Consider the following 21,499-nt stretch of genomic DNA (forward strand, 5'->3'; position numbering starts at 1 on the left):
TTACCTTTTCTACACAATCAAAAATACCCATCCCCTGATGAAAGACTTCAATTAAAATTATTTTAACAACAATCATTTAAGAATACACATTATGATTTATTTACAGCTACATATACTTATAATCTCAAAATGCATTGACAATGTAAATGAATTTGAAAAAATTAGTTACTTGGGAAAATTCCAAAACCACCTGTTGCAAATTCAGACACACATGCAAAAAAAAAAAAAAAAAAAAAATTAACTCTCTGTATCAATAAAATAAAAACATTGCTACCATTTCATTACCACATATTTAATACCATGTTCAATGCTATTAAAGTATATTGATATTTATTGCTATTAAAGTATAGAAAAAATTAGATGCCATACCATCAACTAGTCAACTGCTTATAAACATGGTTTGGACATGGCAATGCATTTTATAATGCATTTTATGCACCACAGAGAAAAACAGTATTATAAACATTCATGCATGTACAGCTGCAGTAAAATGAGTCATTCATTATTTTACATCAGTTAACTGAAATCAGGAGAAAAACTCTTAAATACTAATTATAGATGCATTTTAAAAGAAAAATGTCCTAAAATTTTTCTTTGGGGAGGGGACAAAGCTAATCTCATCAACTCAACCAGCCATACATCCATAAAATAAATATTATCCACCCAAGGGCCGACTGCCCAAATTGGTTGAACAGCACTAGCATATACCTAATGATGTCACTAATATTTTTCATAACCTATGACCAAACATAAGAAATGTGCCCTTTCATTAATATGACAAAACTTTTTGTTTCACTAGAGTCCCAACATTGGGTGTCCTTTATAACACAATCTTTTCCACATACATAATTACCTCATAAGATGAAAGCCGCTATATTTTGATGTCAAACACAAACATCCACTAAAAAAAGTGAATTGTTATCTCAACTAATGCTTCACATGCTAGGTTTCCATTGTTTCAATGAGTCACTTATCTGGTGACTCAGTGATGCGATGAATTGATATTCAAGCATAGCAGTAGACAATTCAACAATCTAACAAATTTATTGATTTAAATTGAGCATGGTAAAAATTTAAGGCTCTGAAGTAAATAAATACTCCTGAGCAATCAGCTGTGATGTTCTGTTTTGGCAGATGGCAAATCTGAGAAATAAATCTGCCATAATAGCCCATTTCCCTGAACATAGTTAGAAAATGGGGTACCGAATAATGGATTTCTGGATTTGGGAGGTTTAACTGTATTTGCTTTATACACTTTGTTATTAAGATTTTTTTCAAATTGTTCAGCCTTTCCACGAATAAGTGTCCTATTTTGTAAAGTTCTTTTCTTGGCATTGAGAAAATCACTTCAAATAAAAATGGTCATATATGGACAACTTGCACTTCTCGTTCATTTTTATGGCTAACTTTTTGTTTTATCTGTATACATTTTTAAATTAAAAACTTATTAGGAATTCCACACTCAACAGCAATTACAGATTTCTTTTTCTTGTCACCCTTTTATGTGGCCTGAATGACTTTACTTTTACCCCTAACTGATAGTCCTAGTATTCTTGTTGTTGGTTCCATCCTGTACAATTCTGACATCATCACTAAAGTGCATGTACATCTACACTGAAAATTGAATCGCGTCTACACAAATAACATGCCGGCAGCATTCACTGCACCAATTCATGTTACTGTTGTTGAATTTTAGGCACATCAGTGACTTAGACCATATCGTGCCACTGTATATGTCTGTACAAGTATGTATGCGATTGTGGGCAAAAAAACCTGCAATAACTCACAGGGACAACCTGAATATGCTGCATTTCTGGTCTATTTCCTCCACCTGAGAAATTTACTTTAGAAATTCCTCTAGTCACCGAAATTACTTGAACTAAGCCATTTCCAAATGGGTGATAAGTGGTGAAACCACTGTACTGTTGTGACAGTTCACAGGCAAAATCATACAACCTTCTCCTATATGTACATGTGATTCATCCTACTACTGTATCATCATCATCAATACATCATCTACCATCTTTTAAGGGCACAAAATATATCATCTATAATATATCATCATATAAGGGCACATATATATCATCTTTTAAGGGCACAAAAGGGGATATTGTTGTACATGTTGACACTAATGATATTAACAGTAGGAGACTGTCGGAATTACTTAAGTACAGATCACTGTTGAAAAAAAAGCCATGAATTAGGGTTGAATTTGAAAGTGCCTGCAATTCTGCCCAAAAAGACGATAAGAGGGAGTATATTATGAGAGCTTTGTCGATCAATTTGGCCCTGGAGAGATTGTGCAAGGCTCAAGAGGTAGAATTTTTCTCAGCCTGGTCTGTGCTTGTTAACAGGAGAGACTACTTCTACAGGGATGGGATACACTTAAATAGAAAGTGTGCAAGAATATTTGTTGATGCCATCGAGGCAGTGTTAGGTGGAGCGGAAAATGGCTAGCTTGGGGGGGGATACACTGACTGATAGATTAACGGTAGCCGCTGGCAGAGGTGAAAGTGCTTCTTGCACTGCTTCTACTGGAATGAACAGCAGCCTTGAAAACAAGATGCAGGGGATTTCTGAGACTGCTGGGAGTCATTGTCGTACAAGTAAACACAAGGGCTGTGTTAGGGTAGCTAAGAATAGAAACAGGTGCAGGTATACTTGCGTGTACACCAATGTTAGGAGTTTGGAAAATAAATTTGATGAATTTGTGGTGTTGGTCAAAAAATCAAAGGCAGAAATTGTTGGGATATCAGAGACACACACACACATAAGGAATGCAGAAATGGAATTTGGGGAGTACAATGTGTTCAGGAAGGATAGGAAAGGAGGAGGGGTTATGCTATTAGATAAGAAACACAAAACCCAAGGAAGTACAGCCAATCGACATGGCTATACAGTGCAGTGTCGAGTCAGTTTGGTGTGACATAAGCACTGGGAAATCAAAATTGAGAGTAGCAGTGTGTTATAGGCCTAATGACTCTGATGAGTATAATAAACAATTGTAAAGGGAAATAGAGTGGACCAGTAAATCAGAGAGTTCTTAAAATGGGGGAAATATTGACTGGAATTTGCGGTTTGATCACTCACACACTAACAAGGCCTTTGTGGATTGATTGGATGATTGTTTTCTACAGCAGCATGTCCGGGAGGCAACTAAGGGAGTAATAATCTTGATCTGATTATTAGTAGTGATTCTTCATGCACTAAGAATCTGCAGATAAAGGAACCAATAGGTAGCAGTGATCAGTGTGCTGAAATGGGATTTACTCAAAGAGGTAACTATCATCAGAGGTAAAGGGAAGGGTTTTTGCTTTCATAAAGGCAACTACAGAGATTTGAGACAGTATTTAAATTCTATACAGTGGGGCCAACTGATGATGTTACCAACAGCAAATTCAAAATGGGAAGTATTCAAAGAAATAATCTTGGAAGCTACTAGGCTTTTCATACAAATAAGAATTATTGTTCAAGGTTTAGGCCTAAATGGATGTCAGATGAACTAATGAGGCATGGGGCAGAGAAGAAAAATGCATGGGATACATATCAATTAATGGGTGACACGGAAGCCTATGATAGATATAAGATGGTCTGTAAAAAAGTCACAAAGGAGGTTAGGCAGGCAAAGGCTGCAAAGAAAAACAGCAAAGAATTCATTATTTATGTAAACTCTAGAAAGAAGAGGATGAATCAGATTGGTTCACTGGATATCGATGGTTCAACTGTTGCTGATCCTGGTCAGATAGCTAAAGTTAGGTTAGGTTAGGCTAACAAACTAAATGAGTATTTTGCATCTACATTCACACGAGGAGTTATTCAGGGAGTGGAATGCCAGAGGTGAATTAAACTCTTGGCAGTGAGCTAGATGATTCTGTAATAATGGAGAGGAAAGTGGAGGAGAAATTGTTGAAGAAAAACATAAAAAAGGCACCTGGGGTAGATGGAATCTATCCAGTTATATTAAAGGAGACAGCAAAGGAAGTAAGCAAATCCTTACCCATAATTAAGAGAACTTCCTTGGACTAAGCGGAGGTACCCATGTACTGGAGATGTGCAAATGTGACCCCAATTCACAAAGAAGGATCAAAGGGAGACACAGGAAATTACAGGCCTCTTAGTTTAACTTCTGTTCCAGGGAAATTAATGGAGGCACTGGTTAAAGAAGCACTGCAGGATCATCTAGACAAGACTTCAGTTACAGCTTGAGCACAGCATGGTTTTGTTAAGGGGAAATCTTGCCTGACCAATTTGATTGGATATTATGTGGTCACAAAGGAACTGGATGCAGGGAATGACTTTGATATCATATATTTGGATCTTAGAAAGGCTTTTGATACCGTTGCACATGGAAGACTACTGCACAAATTGACACAGTGTGGCACTGGAGGCAAATTGCTGCTATGGATAAAGGGATGGTTGAGTGGGAGAAGACAGAGTGGTAATCAATGGACACTGCTCTCTGTGGACTAATGTTATTAGTGGAGTCCCTCATGGTTCAACGTTGGGTCCATTGTTGTTTTCTGTATTTATTAATGATACTGATGATGGTATATCAGGTTGTTGTTGTTGTTGTTATTTGGTTTTGATGACAGACTGAAAGTACAGGACTTGTCCCAGGAATGACCTACAACCCTAGAAGTTGACATCTCTTTAGAAGAAGTAGAACTTAAAAAGAAGACCTACCATGGACTTGACCTCATTGCAGCTCTGCTGCCAACGCCACAGGCTATATCTGTGCTCGCTTGCGCGGTACTTTCTTTCCACTTTCCTGGGGAGGGAAGGAGATGGTTTCACTGTCTCTTCCCCTCCTCGCCCTCCTTTTCCTCCTGGTGGGACATGGACCTGCCCCACTGACCACAGGGGTCACCTCCTCTATCGACCCCTTACTTCCTATTTCCTCCCCCTAGCCCTATCTTCCCTACTCTGTTCACTTTCACAGTGTAACCTCACATAGTCTAAATTTAAATTTAAAACTTTGAGACCTAGGGTCGCCATCCCTATTGGTTCCATATTTCTGACTTTTCCCCCATCTTCAGCCTCCCTCCCCCCTACTCTGCCTAAACACTAGCGAATGCCCCATACGATGTCAAAATTTTAAAAAAAATTGCCAAAATTCCAAATGCATATGAAAACCCCTTTCGGCCTAACCTTTCAGCGACTACTTCCCAATACTATTGAATTATTATTTTTTATTTTTTTAATTTTTATTTATTTATTTTTTTATAAGTCCTTGCCACTGAAATCTCAGGAAATTAGGGCAGGACCTGCCAGAGTAAAACTTAAAATTACTGGGTACCTGGTCTGCCTCCACAAGGCATAGTGTGGACAATGTTGGGCCCCAGCAGGGGTCTAGCGGCTAAATGGGCAGAAGAACAACGAAACACAATACTGCACTTACAAAATCCATACACTTTTAAATCTCTGGCCTTGCCAGTGAACTGGTACACCTACAATGAAAGCAATGCGGAGATGGGGGAAACCCCTGGTGCTGTTAGACACGAACACACTATACTATACTACCCCCCAAACTCAAAGAAGTTTTATGTAAAATAGTAGGGGCAGTGCCTTTAGATTTGTGGACAGATGATTTTAGAAAAAGTGGATATTTATGTTTAACTTTACATTACATTAATGGAACTTGGTCTTTGGAAGAAAGGGTATGATGTACAATATAACGGAATATTTCTCTAAAAAAAAAAAAAACAGGTGACAATATTAAGTTGGTGATAAGTCAAAGACTTCAGGGATATGGATTAGTGATTTTCCCCTAAACTAGTTTATGTAACCAATCAGGGAGCAAATATGATATCACCATTAAAAGTGTTAAATATCTGCACTGTTCTGAACATCTACTAAACACAATCAATTTTTGATCACATGTTTGAATTTAAAGATGCAGAATATACAAATAATTTCTTGAACGTAAAAAATGCAATCAGTGCATTTTCTTATGTATTTTAAACAATCGAATCTATAAAACTGCTTAAAAATTCTCAAGGAAACAGCTAAAACCAGATGGAACAGCTTAATCACAATATTCAAATCTATTCACTCACAGTATAATCAGATTAGGGAAATACTGCTGAACAGATTGCAGAACATAGTCTTGATGTTTTGAATGCTTACTTAATACAAAATATTGTAGCATTTCTACGGCAATTTAAAAAGATTCAGATGGACTGGAAGCTTCAAGTAAGTCAATACTGCATTTAACTGCAGTCTGGTTTACAAGACTAGCACAGCACCTCCAGGTCAGTTGTGGATGGAAAAATTACTTCTGAACTTAAGAAACTCTCTGTCTATTCTAAAACAAAAATTTATACTGCATTTATTAGATAAAATAGTTTTTTTTTTTCATCTGAAACTAAAAAGTTTAAAACTTTATTATAATGAAGGAGAAATAATAGAAGTAAGATTTGTTTGTTGTTTGTTTGTTTGTTTAATAGTTTTATGGTGCATCAGCATCCGAGGCTATATTGTGCCAAGTCAAAAGGGAATAAAATAAAAAAATACAATATTATAGTAAATTGATATATATATTTATAAGAGTTTACGATATAAAAGTTATAGAGCATAAAACATTCTAGATAAAATTATATAAATTAATAAGTTGTAAAAACTTAAATATATATGACATACCGTCATTGTCCGATAAAACTGTCTGGGTGTATAAGGCTCAACACAGAAGGGTAAAACAGGTTGAGCAGATGGGCTGAGAGGTGGCAAATGAAGTTTAACATTGACAAATGTAAAGTACTACATATGGGAAACAGCAACCCCAGAGCAACGTATCAACTCTGTGGTACTACACTGACAGTGGTAGAGAATGAAAGGGACCTGGGGGTGGTTGTTCAGGCAGATATGATTCTGAGCAGTGCAGACGGGCTGCAAGAGTAGCTCATGGTGTATTGTCGATGATATATAGGAATTTTTCTAGCAGGGATAAGGAGGTGATTATTCCCTTGTATAAGGCAATGGTCAGGCCACACCTAGAGTACTGCATACAGGTCTGGAGGCCTCATTTCAAGAAGGATGTAGAGATGCTGGAACGAGTACAGAAAAGGGCAACAAGATTAGTGAATGGAACAAAGGGGTGCTCTTACGAAGAAAGGCTTAAGTTTTGCAAATTACAGTGTCTGGGGACTAGGCACCAGCAAGGTGATCTGATAGAGGTGTATAAAGCCTTGAATGGTTTGAGCATGCTCAATGCTGATGGGATTCTTCCTCTTGCTCAGAATAATTACCTGAGAGGGCATAAATTCAAATTGAGAAAAGACAGATGTAGGATAGACGTGAGGAAATTTGCCTTTAGCCAGCGGGTGGTTGGTTGGTGGAATAGACTTCCATCCCTTGTTGTGGAAGTTGATAGCCTAAATAAGTTTAAGGCTCAGCTGGACAGGTATTTTGAACGAACAGAGGGGTGAAGTGGAAGTGGTTATTTTTATTTATTTATTTATTTATTAATTATTTATTTTTATTTTATTTTTATTTTTTTGGCTGATGCTGCATAAGCTTGCTTTCTTGCATCAAATGCCTCTACTAATGCTAATGCTAAACACAAACGAAGATCATTACTAAAATATGTACATTCAATTAAAATATGACGGACTGTTAAAACGGTGTCACAATTTTTAGACATAGGACGATCATCTGCCCTCAGCAGTTAGCAGTGTGTCAAGTGACACACTGCTATCTGCTGAGGTTCCTGCGTAGACTAGACTGCCAATGTTCAATTACAAGGCTTAATCTCATATAACTTATTTGCAGCCTGCCCATGTCGCAAGTATTGCCATTGGAAAAACAGTTTCTTTCGTATTAATGGCCTGTAGTCTGTACAAGGGACTAACAGGCATGAGTTAAAAAAGGTTACTGATTTCGCTGCAGTGTCTGCCAAATCATTTCCTAATATCCCAATGTGGCCAGGGATCCAGCAGAAACGAACATCAAAATCTGATTGAGAGAGGAGGTGCAGTCTCTGCTGTATTCGGGACAGGACTGGATGAGAATTGAACCTCAATGACGATAAGGTCTGCAATGAACTGAGAGAATCGGTACGGGCATAACACGGTACTTCTACAACATGGTTTGCTCTAACACGATTGATAAATTGTGGAAATTCTCACACAACAGGGTACTTATATAAAAAGGTTTTGCTGTAAAACGGTTTGAGAATTGTGGGAAATCTAGCATAACACGATATTTTTGAGATTTTGTGCTGGGAAAACCCTGCTATTACGTTAGATGTAATTTTCAACGTTTCCATTCCTTTTTGTGAAACCCTGCTGTTGACTTGCTAGTTTTTATTGCCTTCATGATATTTTTCTGGAGGTCACTGCCATAAAACAATAAAAACAATTTGCAGTTTCTGGTTTATTGGTCTTTTCTGTTAGTGTAATCAATTATAAAAGGGTAGTAAACTCGATCTTCTTGCATTTGCTATAGTACCGATAGCTGGAATTCTCTGGGTTTTCATGTTATTATGGTGAAATCTGTTTCCTCTTCCATGAAATATTCAATCATATTAAAAACAAATAAATTTTCAGAAACTTATTACTCCATATCTCACTTGTGCATATTGTGTTTGTTGCAACTTGTGCGTGTCGTGTTCTTTAATTAAATGAATGTACGTTATCTGACATATAAGTATCACAGTTTGTAAGGTTAGTTATTAGTTAGTTATATCGTTTGTTCAGTTATTACTATTTAAGTTACTACTATTATAAAAATAATAGTTAAAATATTAAGTTATTACTATTATAAAAATTAAGTTTCAGATAGTTATTAAAAAAATGGCGTATTTTTGTTAGCTTTTGGAACGTAACCCCATTTTTGTACTGGTTCTTAGTCTCGTATAACGTGGTTTCGCATTACACGAGGTTTTGTAGGAATCAAACTACTGTGTTATACGAAGGTTACCTGTACATATAACACATTTTTGGTAGTGGATGGTTTCTATATGCTCCAAGGCTAAACTCAATGGTGTGCAGCTCTGCAGTGAATATGCTGCATTCGTGGGATATTTGCTCAGATATGGTTTCTGGGAAGATAGCTGCTGATCCCACAGACACTTCTGATTTTGATCCATCTGTATAGCCTGGCAAGAAATCAATGTTCAGATTAGTGTGCTGAAAAGAGCTGAAAATGGAGTGCTGTCCTTTCCCCAGTTGTCAAGAGAAAAGTCGCAGGTTGGGACACAAGCATGCCAAGGTGGAGATCCCTGGTGATAGGTCAACATTATCTAATGTTATGTCCAAATCTCTAGTCCATGGGGGCCTCCCCTGAATCCAAGCATGTTCTCTTAATTTCCAAAGTAGCCTTTGGATATGAATACCGAATGGAGGATTGGCAGTCTGGCAAGTGTTGTACAGATTTTCCCCAACGTGGCTCAAAAACAGATGTCCACGTGGGGTGATCTGGCAGGGATTTCAGTTTCAAAGCATACATAGAAGTAAGAAACAAAGTAAGAAGGCTGGTAAATGAACAAAAACAACTTAATAATAAAATAAGCCAAAATGAGAGGAGTGTGTTATAGGCATTATGGCTATGATGAGTACATAGAGTGGGCCAGTACATCAGAATGTCTGGGGGGGGGGTTAACTTTCCAGATATTAACTGGAACTTGCAAGTTGGTTACTCACAGGCTACCAAGACTTTTGTGGATTTACTGGATGGCTATTTTCTACAGCAGCATATTCGAGAAGCAACCAGAGGGAGTAATACTCTTGATCTGATTATCGGCAGTGATTATCCATGCATTAAGAATCAGCAGATAAAGGAACCACTAGGTAGCAGTGATCAGCATATTAATTCGGGATTTACTTAAAGATGTAACCATCAGGGGTAAAGGAAAGGGTCTTTGATTCCGTAAAAGTGCCTATGTTGGTCTCAGACAGTTTTTAAATTCTATATAATGGAACCAACCGATGTTACAATTAGCAATTTCTAAATAGAAAGCATTCAGGGAATTAAGCATGGAAGGCACCTGCAAGGCTTTCATACCAACTAAAAGTAGTCTTCAAGATATAATCCTAAATGAATGTCAGATGAAATGATGAGACTCATGGCAGAGAAGAAAAATGCATGGGTTGCATATAAATTATCAGGCAACACAGAAGTCTAAGGTAGACAAAGTAGTCTGTAATCAATTCAAAAAAGGAGGTTAGGCGAAAAAAGGAAGATAATGAGAAATTTTTGGCAAAGGAGGCAAAGAAAAACAACAAAGACTTTTTTATTTATGTAATCACTAGAAGGAAAGGATGAATCATATTGATCAGCTTGATATCAATGATTCAACTATCGACGAACCTGCTTATTCAGGTTGCTGAAAAATTGAATGAGTATTTTGCATTTACATTCACATATGAGGAATTCTTCAGGGAAGGGGAAGCCAGAAATTTTTCAAGCACTAACTGAGAGCTAAATGATTTTGTAATAACGGAGAGGAAAGACTATGAGAAATTATAAAAGTTAAACAAAAGAAAGTCACCTGAGGCAGATGGGATCTATCAAATTATATTATATTGAAGCAAAGAAAGTAAGCAAACCCTTAGCCATAATTAAGAAAACATCCTTGGATTCAGGGGAGGGCCCCCATGGACTGGAGATGTGCAAATGTATCCCCAATTCACAAAGTGGCATCAAAGAGTGAAACGAGTAATTACAAACCTGTTAATTTAACTACGCTTTCAGGGAAAATAATAGAGTTACTGGTTAAAGTAATGCAGGATCATCAAGACAATGCTGTAATTATACTTCAGACACAGCATGGGTTTGTTAAGGGGAAATTTGTCAATTTGACTGGATACTACAATGAGGTCACAAAGGAACTAGATGAAAAAAGTTATTTTTGATATGATATACTTGGATTTCAGGAAAGCTTTTGATACTGTTGCACATAAAAGACTGCTGTACAAATTGGAGCAGTGTGGTGTTAAGGGCAAGTTGCTGCTATGCATAAAGGGACGGTTGAGTAGGAGAAGACAGAGAGTGGCAATCAACGGACACTACTCTTCATGGAATAATGTTATTAGTGGAGTCCCCCAGGGTTCAGTGTTGGGCATATTGTTATTTTCTGTATTTATCAATGATATTGATGAAGCCATATCAGGCTTAATATTCAGGTTTGCAGAATGATAGAAAGGTTGGCAGGGTGGTTAATGATCAGGAATGACAATATGCTACCGCAATAGGATCTAGAAAAGTCAGGCAGATGAGCTGATAAATGGCAATTGAAGTTTAACATTCACAAATGCAAATTGCTGCATATGGGTAGCAATAACATACCAACTGTGTGGTACTACACTCAGGGTAGTGGAAAATGAAGAAGACTGGGGGGGGGGGTAACTGTGCAGTCTGCCAGGAGAGCTCACAGGGCTTTGTCAATGATATACAGGAATTTTTCTAGCACGGATGGTAAGGAGATGATCATCCCATTGTGAGGCCTCCCAAGTGGTCAAGAGCAGGAGTGCAGTAGCACATGCTCTTTGAGGAAACCAGGGTTTAAGCCATTGACTGCTAAATACGGTTGATCTGCCAACCTGCACTGGACAGTGTGGCAGATTATGATCCGTTTCCCCCCATGAATTGTTGAGGAGGCTTCCATCCTGCAGCGGATTGATAATGGCTGCAGTTTACCTTTTTATCTCATTGTATAAGGCGATGGTCAGGAAACATCTTGAGTACTGCATACAGATCTGGAGGCCTCCTTTTAGGATGTTGAGCTTCTGGAACAAGTACATAGAAGGGCGACATTAGTGATGGGAACAAAGGGATGCTTTTACAATCAGTTCTGTAAACTGGGTTTGCTCACTAAGCACCTGTGAGGTAATCTGTTTAAGGTGTTTAAGGCTTTGAATGGACTGAGAAAGGTCAATGCTGATGGGATTCTTCCTCTTGCTCAGACTACACACGAGGGGCAAAAATTCAAATTGAGAAAGGGCGATTGCAAAACAGATGTGTGGAAGTTTGCCTTTAAATTAAATATAAAAAAATTAAGACAAATTTTCTTAATATGTTGGGTTTTTTTGGGGGGGGGGATTGTGGGTACAAACAGTGCATGTCAGGTTCTGGTGCAGTTCCAGTTACTATGGGTGTGGGTCCAATACAATGGACTTGCATTGAACTGTAGTACTCAGTATACAGGGTACATTTTCCATTATCATTATTTTCATGATATATTATTTTGATACTGTTGACTGTTAGAGAGCAGTATCAATAATAATTAACTACTTTGCATGACATATGTATTGAGAAACACTTACTGGAATTTCTGATACAGATTCTTGTTTAACAAATCTGAATACCATAACATGAGAACTAGCTCCTGCAACACATAAAATCCTACTTTCTGGGCAAAAAGCTACTTGATCAATGGCAAAAGGGTCCTCCTCTTGTCCATCTAAGCTCCTAGCTTTTGGTCTTTCAAACACTTTTGAAGTTTTTAACTTGTATAATACCTGAAGTGAGACTAAATAAAGCAGGAAAAAGATGAGTAAGAAAAAAGTTGAAAGAACAAATTATTAATTTCAGAATTATCTGGGGTAATGGTAGGGAGGGGAATCAGAGACAGTAAAAAAAAAAAAAAAAAAACCACTGACAATATAAAATTTAACTCATAAGACATCAAAATTAATTTTTTTTTCAGAGTTTTGATATAACCTATATCTATCTGTAATGTAAACTTCATTCAAAAACACTGGATGGTTGACCTTGATGAGCTATCATTCAACACTCTTTTTTCGAAGAGTAAAATTTGAAAACACACTAACAATAGTGGAATATGCAGAAGCAGAATCTCCCAGTACGGCACTCCATGCTGGTAACATACCAGTATGGACTGCCATGATGATATATAAGAACATTCTGTCTGTTGCAAGCATGCTTTTTAATTTCAAATACTTGATAATGGCATGAAATTGTGATTTCTCCATTTTATTATTTTCTGCCGACATGGATGAAACAGTGAAGATTGTTGTTCGGGTTGTGTCATTCAGAAACAGTAATGAAAGGTTTCCAAAGGCCTGTTAATTGTATTGCTGAGCCTGCTGCAATATCTAAAAGTGTACACAGTATACTAAGCAGTTGGTATAAGCTGAGAAAGGTTTCTGCACAATGACTTCCATAAATTCCAATCATTGTAAACCCTTTGTGCAGAGACATCACAACATATTTTGGAGAGGTTTAGACAGCACCTTGAGAACATCTTCATAATTATTAATGAACTGTGGGTACACTCTTTTTGTTCCAGGGTCCAAGGAGCAAAGCATGACCAGGAAACACACAATCTCTGCCACCCAAAGAATTTTATTATGTTCAGTCAGCAGGAAAGGCAATAGTAGACTCCATTTCTTGAATACACAAAGAGTGAATCTTACTGATTACTTTGAGTAAAACAGTCAGTTACAGGCCAGTCTTATGTTTAGTTAATAATGCAAAGCCACCACGATAAAGCAATATGGGAAGTTGAATCATAGCATCCATTTTCCAACATAACAACACACCAGCATAGAAGGTACTGTTTACAGCCATGGTGGATGCTCGATTCACACCTTTGGCCATCTTTTTATTTTCTATACCTGGCTTTTAGGGGTTTTTATTTATTTTCAAAAATTTAGGAGCACCTTCATGGTCAAAATATATTATACTTGGTTCTTGTTAAACCTGCCAGTAAAACTTTTTGATGCTCATGTCCTCAAACCAGTCCATCACAATATGAGCAGTATGACTTGCTGTGCTGTTTTGCTGATATAGGTGCTGAATATGCTGCCACAAATTAGACAACACAATACTGTATGAGTCGTCTAGACAGGCCTCAGCATTCGTGATTTCATCCAAAACAACTCTGTCAAGCATGGCATCTTGCATTCACAATTGTACTAATGTTTCCTTGAAGGTCTACGGGAATATTCATAGCTGTCTGACACACATGGTGTTTGGGTAAGATGTTTTTTTTTTTTTTTTTTTTTTTTGTAGTTGTTGGCACATCGGCTTCTGTGGCCATAGTGCACCTCCCAAAGTTTTTGCAGTACTTTGATCCAAGCCCGAGGCGGGATTCGAACCCGCGACCTTTGGGTTGCCGGCAGGCACTTTGCCCACCCAGCTAGCGGGTAAGATGTGACCAATTATCAACAGAGGGTAGGATCCAAATATTATTGGTAGGGCAGTGTATGTAACAGTTTGAGAATATAGTAAGTGTTAGAAAGGCTAGAAACATGGCATGTAGGATATGGGATTCTTACAGTAATTATACTGTCACTGTAAAAGAACTATATTCCAGAGGAAGTTGTTGGGAGATGATGTGGTTTGGCAGAACTACAGGTGCACCAACTTTGCTGTCTGTCTTAGAACCATCTGTGTATAACTAGGTGAAACTACTACACTGAAAAGAGTGAGCTATAATTGCCTGATGATAATACCTAAAAGGAAAGTCTTTCAACATTGCTGAAAATGGTTATTAATGTATGTCGGGGTAAATGCTATGATGCAGTTTCTATGCTAGTACACAGAAGTGTTCATATCAATCATCCCATATGCAGGAGCAGATTAAGGTCGGTTGAGGCCCCGGGCGCAGAAGAAAATATTGGGCCGCTTAAAAAAAAGAGAGAGACAAGGAAAATAAAAATACATGTTAACCATTTTTTTAAATAAATAAAAAATATTATGTACTATTAATGTTTTATTTCCAATAAAATTTGAATAATATATGTATAATATAATTAATAATAATCACAAAGTTTTGAACTAATAGTTGAACATATTACTTCAACTATTAGTTGAACTAATATGTTCAAATAATTTTTTGGGGTTTTGCGTGGGCCCTTCAGAAGTCGGGGCCCAGGGTGCAGGCGCACGCCGTTAAATCCACCTCTGCCCATATGGTAATATGGGATGATTTGAGAGACAGCTAATTTTAGCCGAGGGCTCAAATAGGACATTTTAGATAAAATGGAGGTTCATAGGCCTCCATATAGAGGCTCTGAACAGGTAATGTGCAAAAGTCTCGTAAACAAAATTTGGAGATCACTGTGACATAAGGGATCAAGTAATTTCAGTACACTTTGTCTGGATGAGACATATACAGAAGGTCTTGTTTGGGCTACAGATATGCTGCTGTAATCCAAATGAGACCTAATAAGAAACTGTTACTGATGAACCAGCATGTAACAGTCTGTATTCCAAGACATAGCGAAAATTACTCAGAAGATATTTAGTTTCTTAGGACAACTCATGGACATGTTTGTTATGTTCAAGAAAATTTATTTATTATTTTTTTTATCAAGTATTAGACCTAAGTGTAATACTATGTTTGAAAGTAATTTGGTGGGAATCCATTTGGAGATCTGGTTCAAGAGTATGTATTGTGGTTTTATTTTGCTTAGACATTTGATAACCATTATTCCTCTTTGAAAACTAATCTCCTTATGGTGTCGTGTAGGTACCTTGCAATTAGGCACATATTTCGAGAAACATAAGACGACAAGGTCATCTGCATACAAATATGCTTCAACTGTCAGGTATACATTTAGTTATAGAACTGATCCTGATGAAGGGGAGTATGGCACTTAGCACAGAGCCTTAAGGAACTGTTTCTTCTTGTTATACGTGGGAGAGAGTAGCATGGAAATATACCTGAAATTATTCAGACAGTCAAAAAGTTCAAGATAGAGGCTTTTAAAAATTATGATATTGCTTTTATCAAAATTGAAATTTTATGTGGTTTAACGCTGACACACTTATAATTTGTTGCAGGAAGCATGTTGCTAGTCAACAGTAGATCACTAACTCACATTGGTCTCAAAGGTTTAGTCATGCTCAGGTAGATGAGAACTTTTATGGACAACACATTGGCAGTCATTATTACCATCATTTTTGAGGAACATGGATGTGCAGAAATAGGTAGCTCTAACGTATAATTTATAGAGTAATACGCTTCACTGTTTCTATTAGATAGCGTAGTATTGACATTTAATTAATTTAATTTACTGATTTTATTAATTTAAAGTATCATGCCCCAAACTAGAGCAGCAAAACAACGGGCACAAAGTGGCAAGAGTACTGTGACTAATCTGGAATATCGAAAGATGTCGCTCAATGGGTCACACATTTGCCGTCAGATGAATGAATAAAGTGTAAAGAAATTGCAATATAGTTTCATTAACATTTCCAACAAGAAGGCGAAGGATTTTTAAAACTCGTTACCATTGAGGAGACGTGGACACGACTTTGAACCTGAACTACAGCTGCAATCAGCCAGTGGAGGCATCCATCATCACTGCACCTCTCTAAATGTCACCAGCAAAAATCAAAGGCAAAATAAATGGTCATTATGGCTTAAGATTATGAGAGCATTACTGCTGCTAATCACTTAGAAGATCAGTAACAGGAAACTACTATGCAACTTTTTTTTAGAAATTATACCTGACAATATGTCAGAAGCAGACAGATATTGGAAGCTAGTATGCTTGAACTGCATGACAATGCAAGGCCTCAATATCATATACTGTCTGTACAGTATATTTTCAATGATTACAAATGGGAAGCACTCCCCCTCCTTATGATTACCATCTATTTCCTAAGCTCAAGGAACCTATTAGATGGACAAAGATTTCTATCTTTAGAAGCATTAAGTGCAGCTGTCACCCAAAGCATCAGACAGCTTAAGTTAATCAGCATTCAAAAATTTCCCAAACAAGGGAAGCAGTCAAAAGGCATGAAGGAGAATACTGACGGTTTTAGTGTAAATTATGTTATTGACTAAATTAAACTCTTTCTGTGCATTACTTTTGGGATTACCCTTATACTCATAGGACTTGCAGAATCCCAAACTGCCACATTGTATTGAATACTTTTTTTTTAAATGTCAAGACACATCCCATCTAGGTGTTCATTCCAGAGGAAAGCATCTTGAATATATGCCTCAGCTTTGATCATAATATCAGGCGTTGACTACTCTTTCGAAAGCCGTGTTGATTTGGACTTAATATATTTTCTGTCTCTAGGAACCATATCAGTTTGGAATAGATTTTTTTTTTCAATATTTTCTCTGAAAAACTAGTTACAGTAATAGGATTACTTTTTGGTCATTGTGTGGTCTTGCCCTAGTTTCAGAAAGGCAAACATATAATAATGGCACCGGCTTTTAGGATAACAATAATAATTCTCTGAAAAAATTCTGCTGTACAGTTGTAGAAGTGCATTTAAGAAACCCTCACTTAAATCAGGTTTTATATGACTGAAAGACCGATTCATAAGCATTATAGCTGAAAGTGATTCAAACAATATCAAGGTCTTAACAGTTTTTACTCCATTAAGGTGTAGTATCACAACGTGGTTACAGGAGGGCATCTACCATTAATTCTTTTGATTTTGTTCCAGATTGGGCAATATCTGTGAATAATGTTTAGAGTGGTAGCATAATCAGTCCCTGCTTCCCCCCCATTCATTTGTCATATAATATGTGAGTTTTAGTCCTTGCTTTCTTAAACTATATGAAATTAGTAGTGGTTAGGTGTTTGCAAAATATATTCCAACATGTATTTCTTTCCTTCCTTTTTTTGCTACAGGCTTCATTCCACCACACTTTCAGATGGAGCCAGATTTTAGTGAAGGACATAAGTATTAAGGATTCTGCTACTTGTGTGATCTGTTGTTGTAATACAGTTTACTGCAGATCAATTTTGTGGGAATGCATTTAAATGTGCCACTTCTGATATTTCATACAATTTGCTTTGTTGAATTTCCAGGCTGTCTGCATGTCAATTTGAGGAGGAGACTTTGTCCAGAGTTTAAGTGGTCACTACTACGAGAATTGTCAGCAATCGTTCATTCAGCAAAAGGAAATAAAGTGGGAGAACATATTGAAAGGTCAATTGCAGACTTCAATTGCGATGACATAAGCATCTAAGTGAGAGAACCAGTGTTTAGTAACATCGTTATGTTTGTCAAGAAATTTTTCAATTAATTGTCCTTTTTTTTTTAGATATAGAGAAACCCATAATGGGTAGTTGACTAAATCACCAAAATCAGAAAGTTGCCAGTTCTAAGCTTATGATTCAATCTGTTGGTTGTGGAATAGAATTTTTATCCAGAGACACTGTTAGTGGGATATTCACAGCATGAATATACCACTAATAATACTTGTTAATGTCATATACTCTTGAGGAAGCTGTTCTTTTGGTGAGGAGAGAAGTAATTTTGCCCAGTCTGATACTGAAGTCTTAGGAAGGACAGAGCCGCCAGTTTGAGTTACTATAGGATGTAGCTTTTGAACTACTAATACATTCCTTGATAATTTAGCAAGTAATGGGAAACAATTTCTTTGCTTCTTGATAAGAGACTCTATGCTCAATTTTATATTTAAAAATTTTTTTTGTCTTGTTTCCAGTGGATGCAGACCTTTGAAAAGGAAGTATGTTTACCATGGCAGTTTGGGCAACTTTGGATTTCAGCAGCACAATTTGCACGGGTGTTCTTTGATCCAAATGAAGCAGAGGTGGCTATATCTCTGCAGGCTGTTTGTGAGTGACCAAATTTCTTGAAATTGGACTGGGTTAGGAATGTAAGATTGCCCTTGGCACCCTAGGTACTTAGCTTTTATAGATATCAGCAGATTTGGTATTTCAAATTAAAGGATGATTGTGTGAGTAAAAACAAGCTCCATCTTTTTTATGACTATTCTTTTAGTGTTCACTATATTTTGATCTTTTAATTCTTTTGCAATTTCTTCCTCTGATAAATCAAGGAGATCCCACTCTGCTATAACACTATTAGAGAAGTTCAGGGAGGTACATGTGGGAATTCTTCCAAAGATAGATGATTCCAGTACTCTTTCAGCATGCCAGTGTTCAGTCATTTCAAATAGCAGATCCTATGATTGCAATCTCTGAACTGCTTCTGGAGAGCCAGCAGCATTTTAAAGACATTTCTCAATTGGAAATGCTTACTAAGCATTAATAGTGCACAATTAGCAAGAGAAGAGGCATGATTAGTACAGTCTCCCCCCCCCCCACATTTGATGCTTGCAGATAATTTTGCCTGTCAGAAAATTCTGTATCAGAGTAGAGTGGTGTTTTGTTTTATCCATTGTTGCTCCTTTCAGCCATGGAAGAATGGTTTCCTTCTCCAGGTTTTTAGCCCCACCATGTGGAGGCAGCAGCAGTGCCACCAGTGACCATGCCATAAAGGGAAGTTAAAGCATTAATAAAGTTACACAGAGAGAGAGAGAGAGAGAGAGAGAGAGAGAGAGAGAGAGAGAGAGAGAAGGCCTGTTTAAGTTAAGTAGTTTTGAGAGATTGAGATGCAGAGTGTAAAGAAGGCTCAAGCACAATTAGGCATGTGCAGTGAAGCTCTGTACGACTATTTTAAAAACAGAAAAAACTGTTTTTCAAAAGCTATATTTGTTCATTGTCATTATCCATTTATAATTTAAAAAATTATAAATGGATAAAATTAGACGTTAGACTGGCACTGCAATGAAATAGTTTTTTTTAATGCATTTTATCCTAATATCAATTTTATTCGTAATTGCTTAATGGAATTCCTAAGTTCAATTAGATTGTTATCATGATATTACTAAATAGTAAAATTTTAGCAAAGTACAGTACTGATCAGTGCATGCTTAAACAACTGAAGTTAGAATATAACCTCTCTAATTAATCTTTTCATTCTTTTTCTTTTTTTTTTTCTTCAAAGCAACTAGTACTATAAGGCATCAGTGTATTATGCCTATAGAGTGCACACATTTTTCTGGATGAAAAACCGTGCAACACACCTGAGACTTACTAAGCCACAGTGTGAAAAACTCCCTTAATTCCTCCTGTTCTTGAAAGATTTTAGTTAGATTTAATAGTTGTCTTTATTTAGCCTTTACAAGCTAAATACGTAAAGAAATGAAAAAATAAAAATAAACAATGTGAAGTAATGCAAGTCCTCAAACTATTCTTTTAAATTCTCACCTTCTTAAAACGAATCCTTCAAGGTTTTTAAATCAAAACTAATGGTAGGGAGTGGTTAATTTTGAACCCACACTTTTGAATTTTCCCCTGTTTAATTTTGAACCAACACACTTGAATTTTCTGAATCCACACTCTTTCAAATCTACCTTTTTTGAACAGAAGCACTATCATGAAGCAACAAGACACTGAGTCAATGTTCTTCCCGGATTGATGTTTTTAATTTTGGCAAAGAATTAGTGTAATATTCCCCTGTGACTAATGTTTTAGGTAACAGATAATCTATCAGTAATAATTCTTTTAACTCTAACAAAACTGATGCTGATATTTATCCAGGGTTTGTAAATTGTGAGGAGGATGAATCAAAAACTCCTTATTCTAATCTTGATTAACAGTGATTTTGGAGTAATGTTTCATCTCTAGTAACTAAAGATTATAAAAACAATCTGGATTATCAATAATTTTTAATTTGCCTTCAACAACTTCACTCATGTTGTTCAGAACTGAAAGATATTTTGACATCCATCTTGAGCAAACTCAGTATTACCCTAATATCTGTAGTTATGCCTCTACACTGCACTCATATTAACTGTCTATTCAACAATCCACTGGCTATAATGTAAAATACCATTAATGGCAAATGGTACTTGCTTGGATAGTTTCATTCAATAATGAGAGCAGCAATCTTCACTCCTGGATAAGTGGTTATAAGTTCAAGACGATCTCTGGCATACTAAGTAGGACTGCAATTAATGGGTAGAGATTAATTAAATGAGGACAATAACCCTAAGTCTAACCAATTTATTCTAGTACCCACAACCATATTTCTGTTCACAAAGAGCAAGCGATTAATTTTTATAGGTCACTATTCAAAGAATTTCCATAGAAACTAAAACTGCGTTACTACAAATCTTTATCAATTTAACAAGTTATGATGTCATAAATAAGTTTCCATGAGGTGTGTGTGTGTGATTGTTTGCTGATGTAAGGAGCATTTTCACAACTAAAAGCTTCAGATTGTTTAATGCTAGTTTATTTTTAATGTCATTTACCATGTTTTTTTAGATTTTTAATCTTATATATTTTATAGATAGTATATAATAGAGATGGGCATAATTGGGAAGTTATAATTGATTCGTTCAATTATGACAATTCACTGGATTACATTCATATCATTCAAATGAATAGTGGGTATGATTATGCAAATCACCACCTGACTACAAATTATTTTAGTGATAAATATAACTGAATGAGTCAAATGATACTGTCTTAAGCAAGAGGATAATTAATTTCCAATTATAAAATTATATTTGAATGATTAGTAGTGTGTAGTGATCTGCATAATCATGAGGTTATAATCAATTCATTCATGATTTAGCAGTAATTACATTTTCTTAACCATCTCAATTAGTAACAATTATTTTCTTGCTAAGAACATTCAAAATGATCATTAGTATTTGTTACTCTTTGAAAGGATTCTTGAATAATTTTATTCGGTCATATTCAAAATGGCTTTTAAGTATTGTTTTGTGTACTGAATATTACATATT

The 21,499-nt window shown here is 36.4% G+C and overlaps 1 protein-coding gene across 5 annotated transcripts in view; it reads right to left on the bottom strand.

Moving 5' to 3' along the window:
- Window positions 1–21,499, bottom strand: part of LOC150080903 (syntaxin-binding protein 5-like) — a 795,970-nt gene that overhangs the window by 424,485 nt on the left and 349,986 nt on the right. For all 5 annotated transcript variants that reach the window (XM_090381037.1, XM_090381035.1, XM_090381034.1 and 2 more), the window contains exon 15: window positions 12,261–12,466. In XM_090381037.1, coding sequence (XP_090237163.1) covers window positions 12,261–12,466 — 206 coding nt within the window. The remainder of the gene's footprint in view (window positions 1–12,260; window positions 12,467–21,499) is intronic.

This window comes from Mastigoproctus giganteus, chromosome 9 (genome assembly GCF_048544385.1).
Source record: "Mastigoproctus giganteus isolate SK-2022 chromosome 9, ASM4854438v1, whole genome shotgun sequence".
NCBI lineage: Eukaryota > Metazoa > Arthropoda > Arachnida > Uropygi > Thelyphonidae > Mastigoproctus > Mastigoproctus giganteus.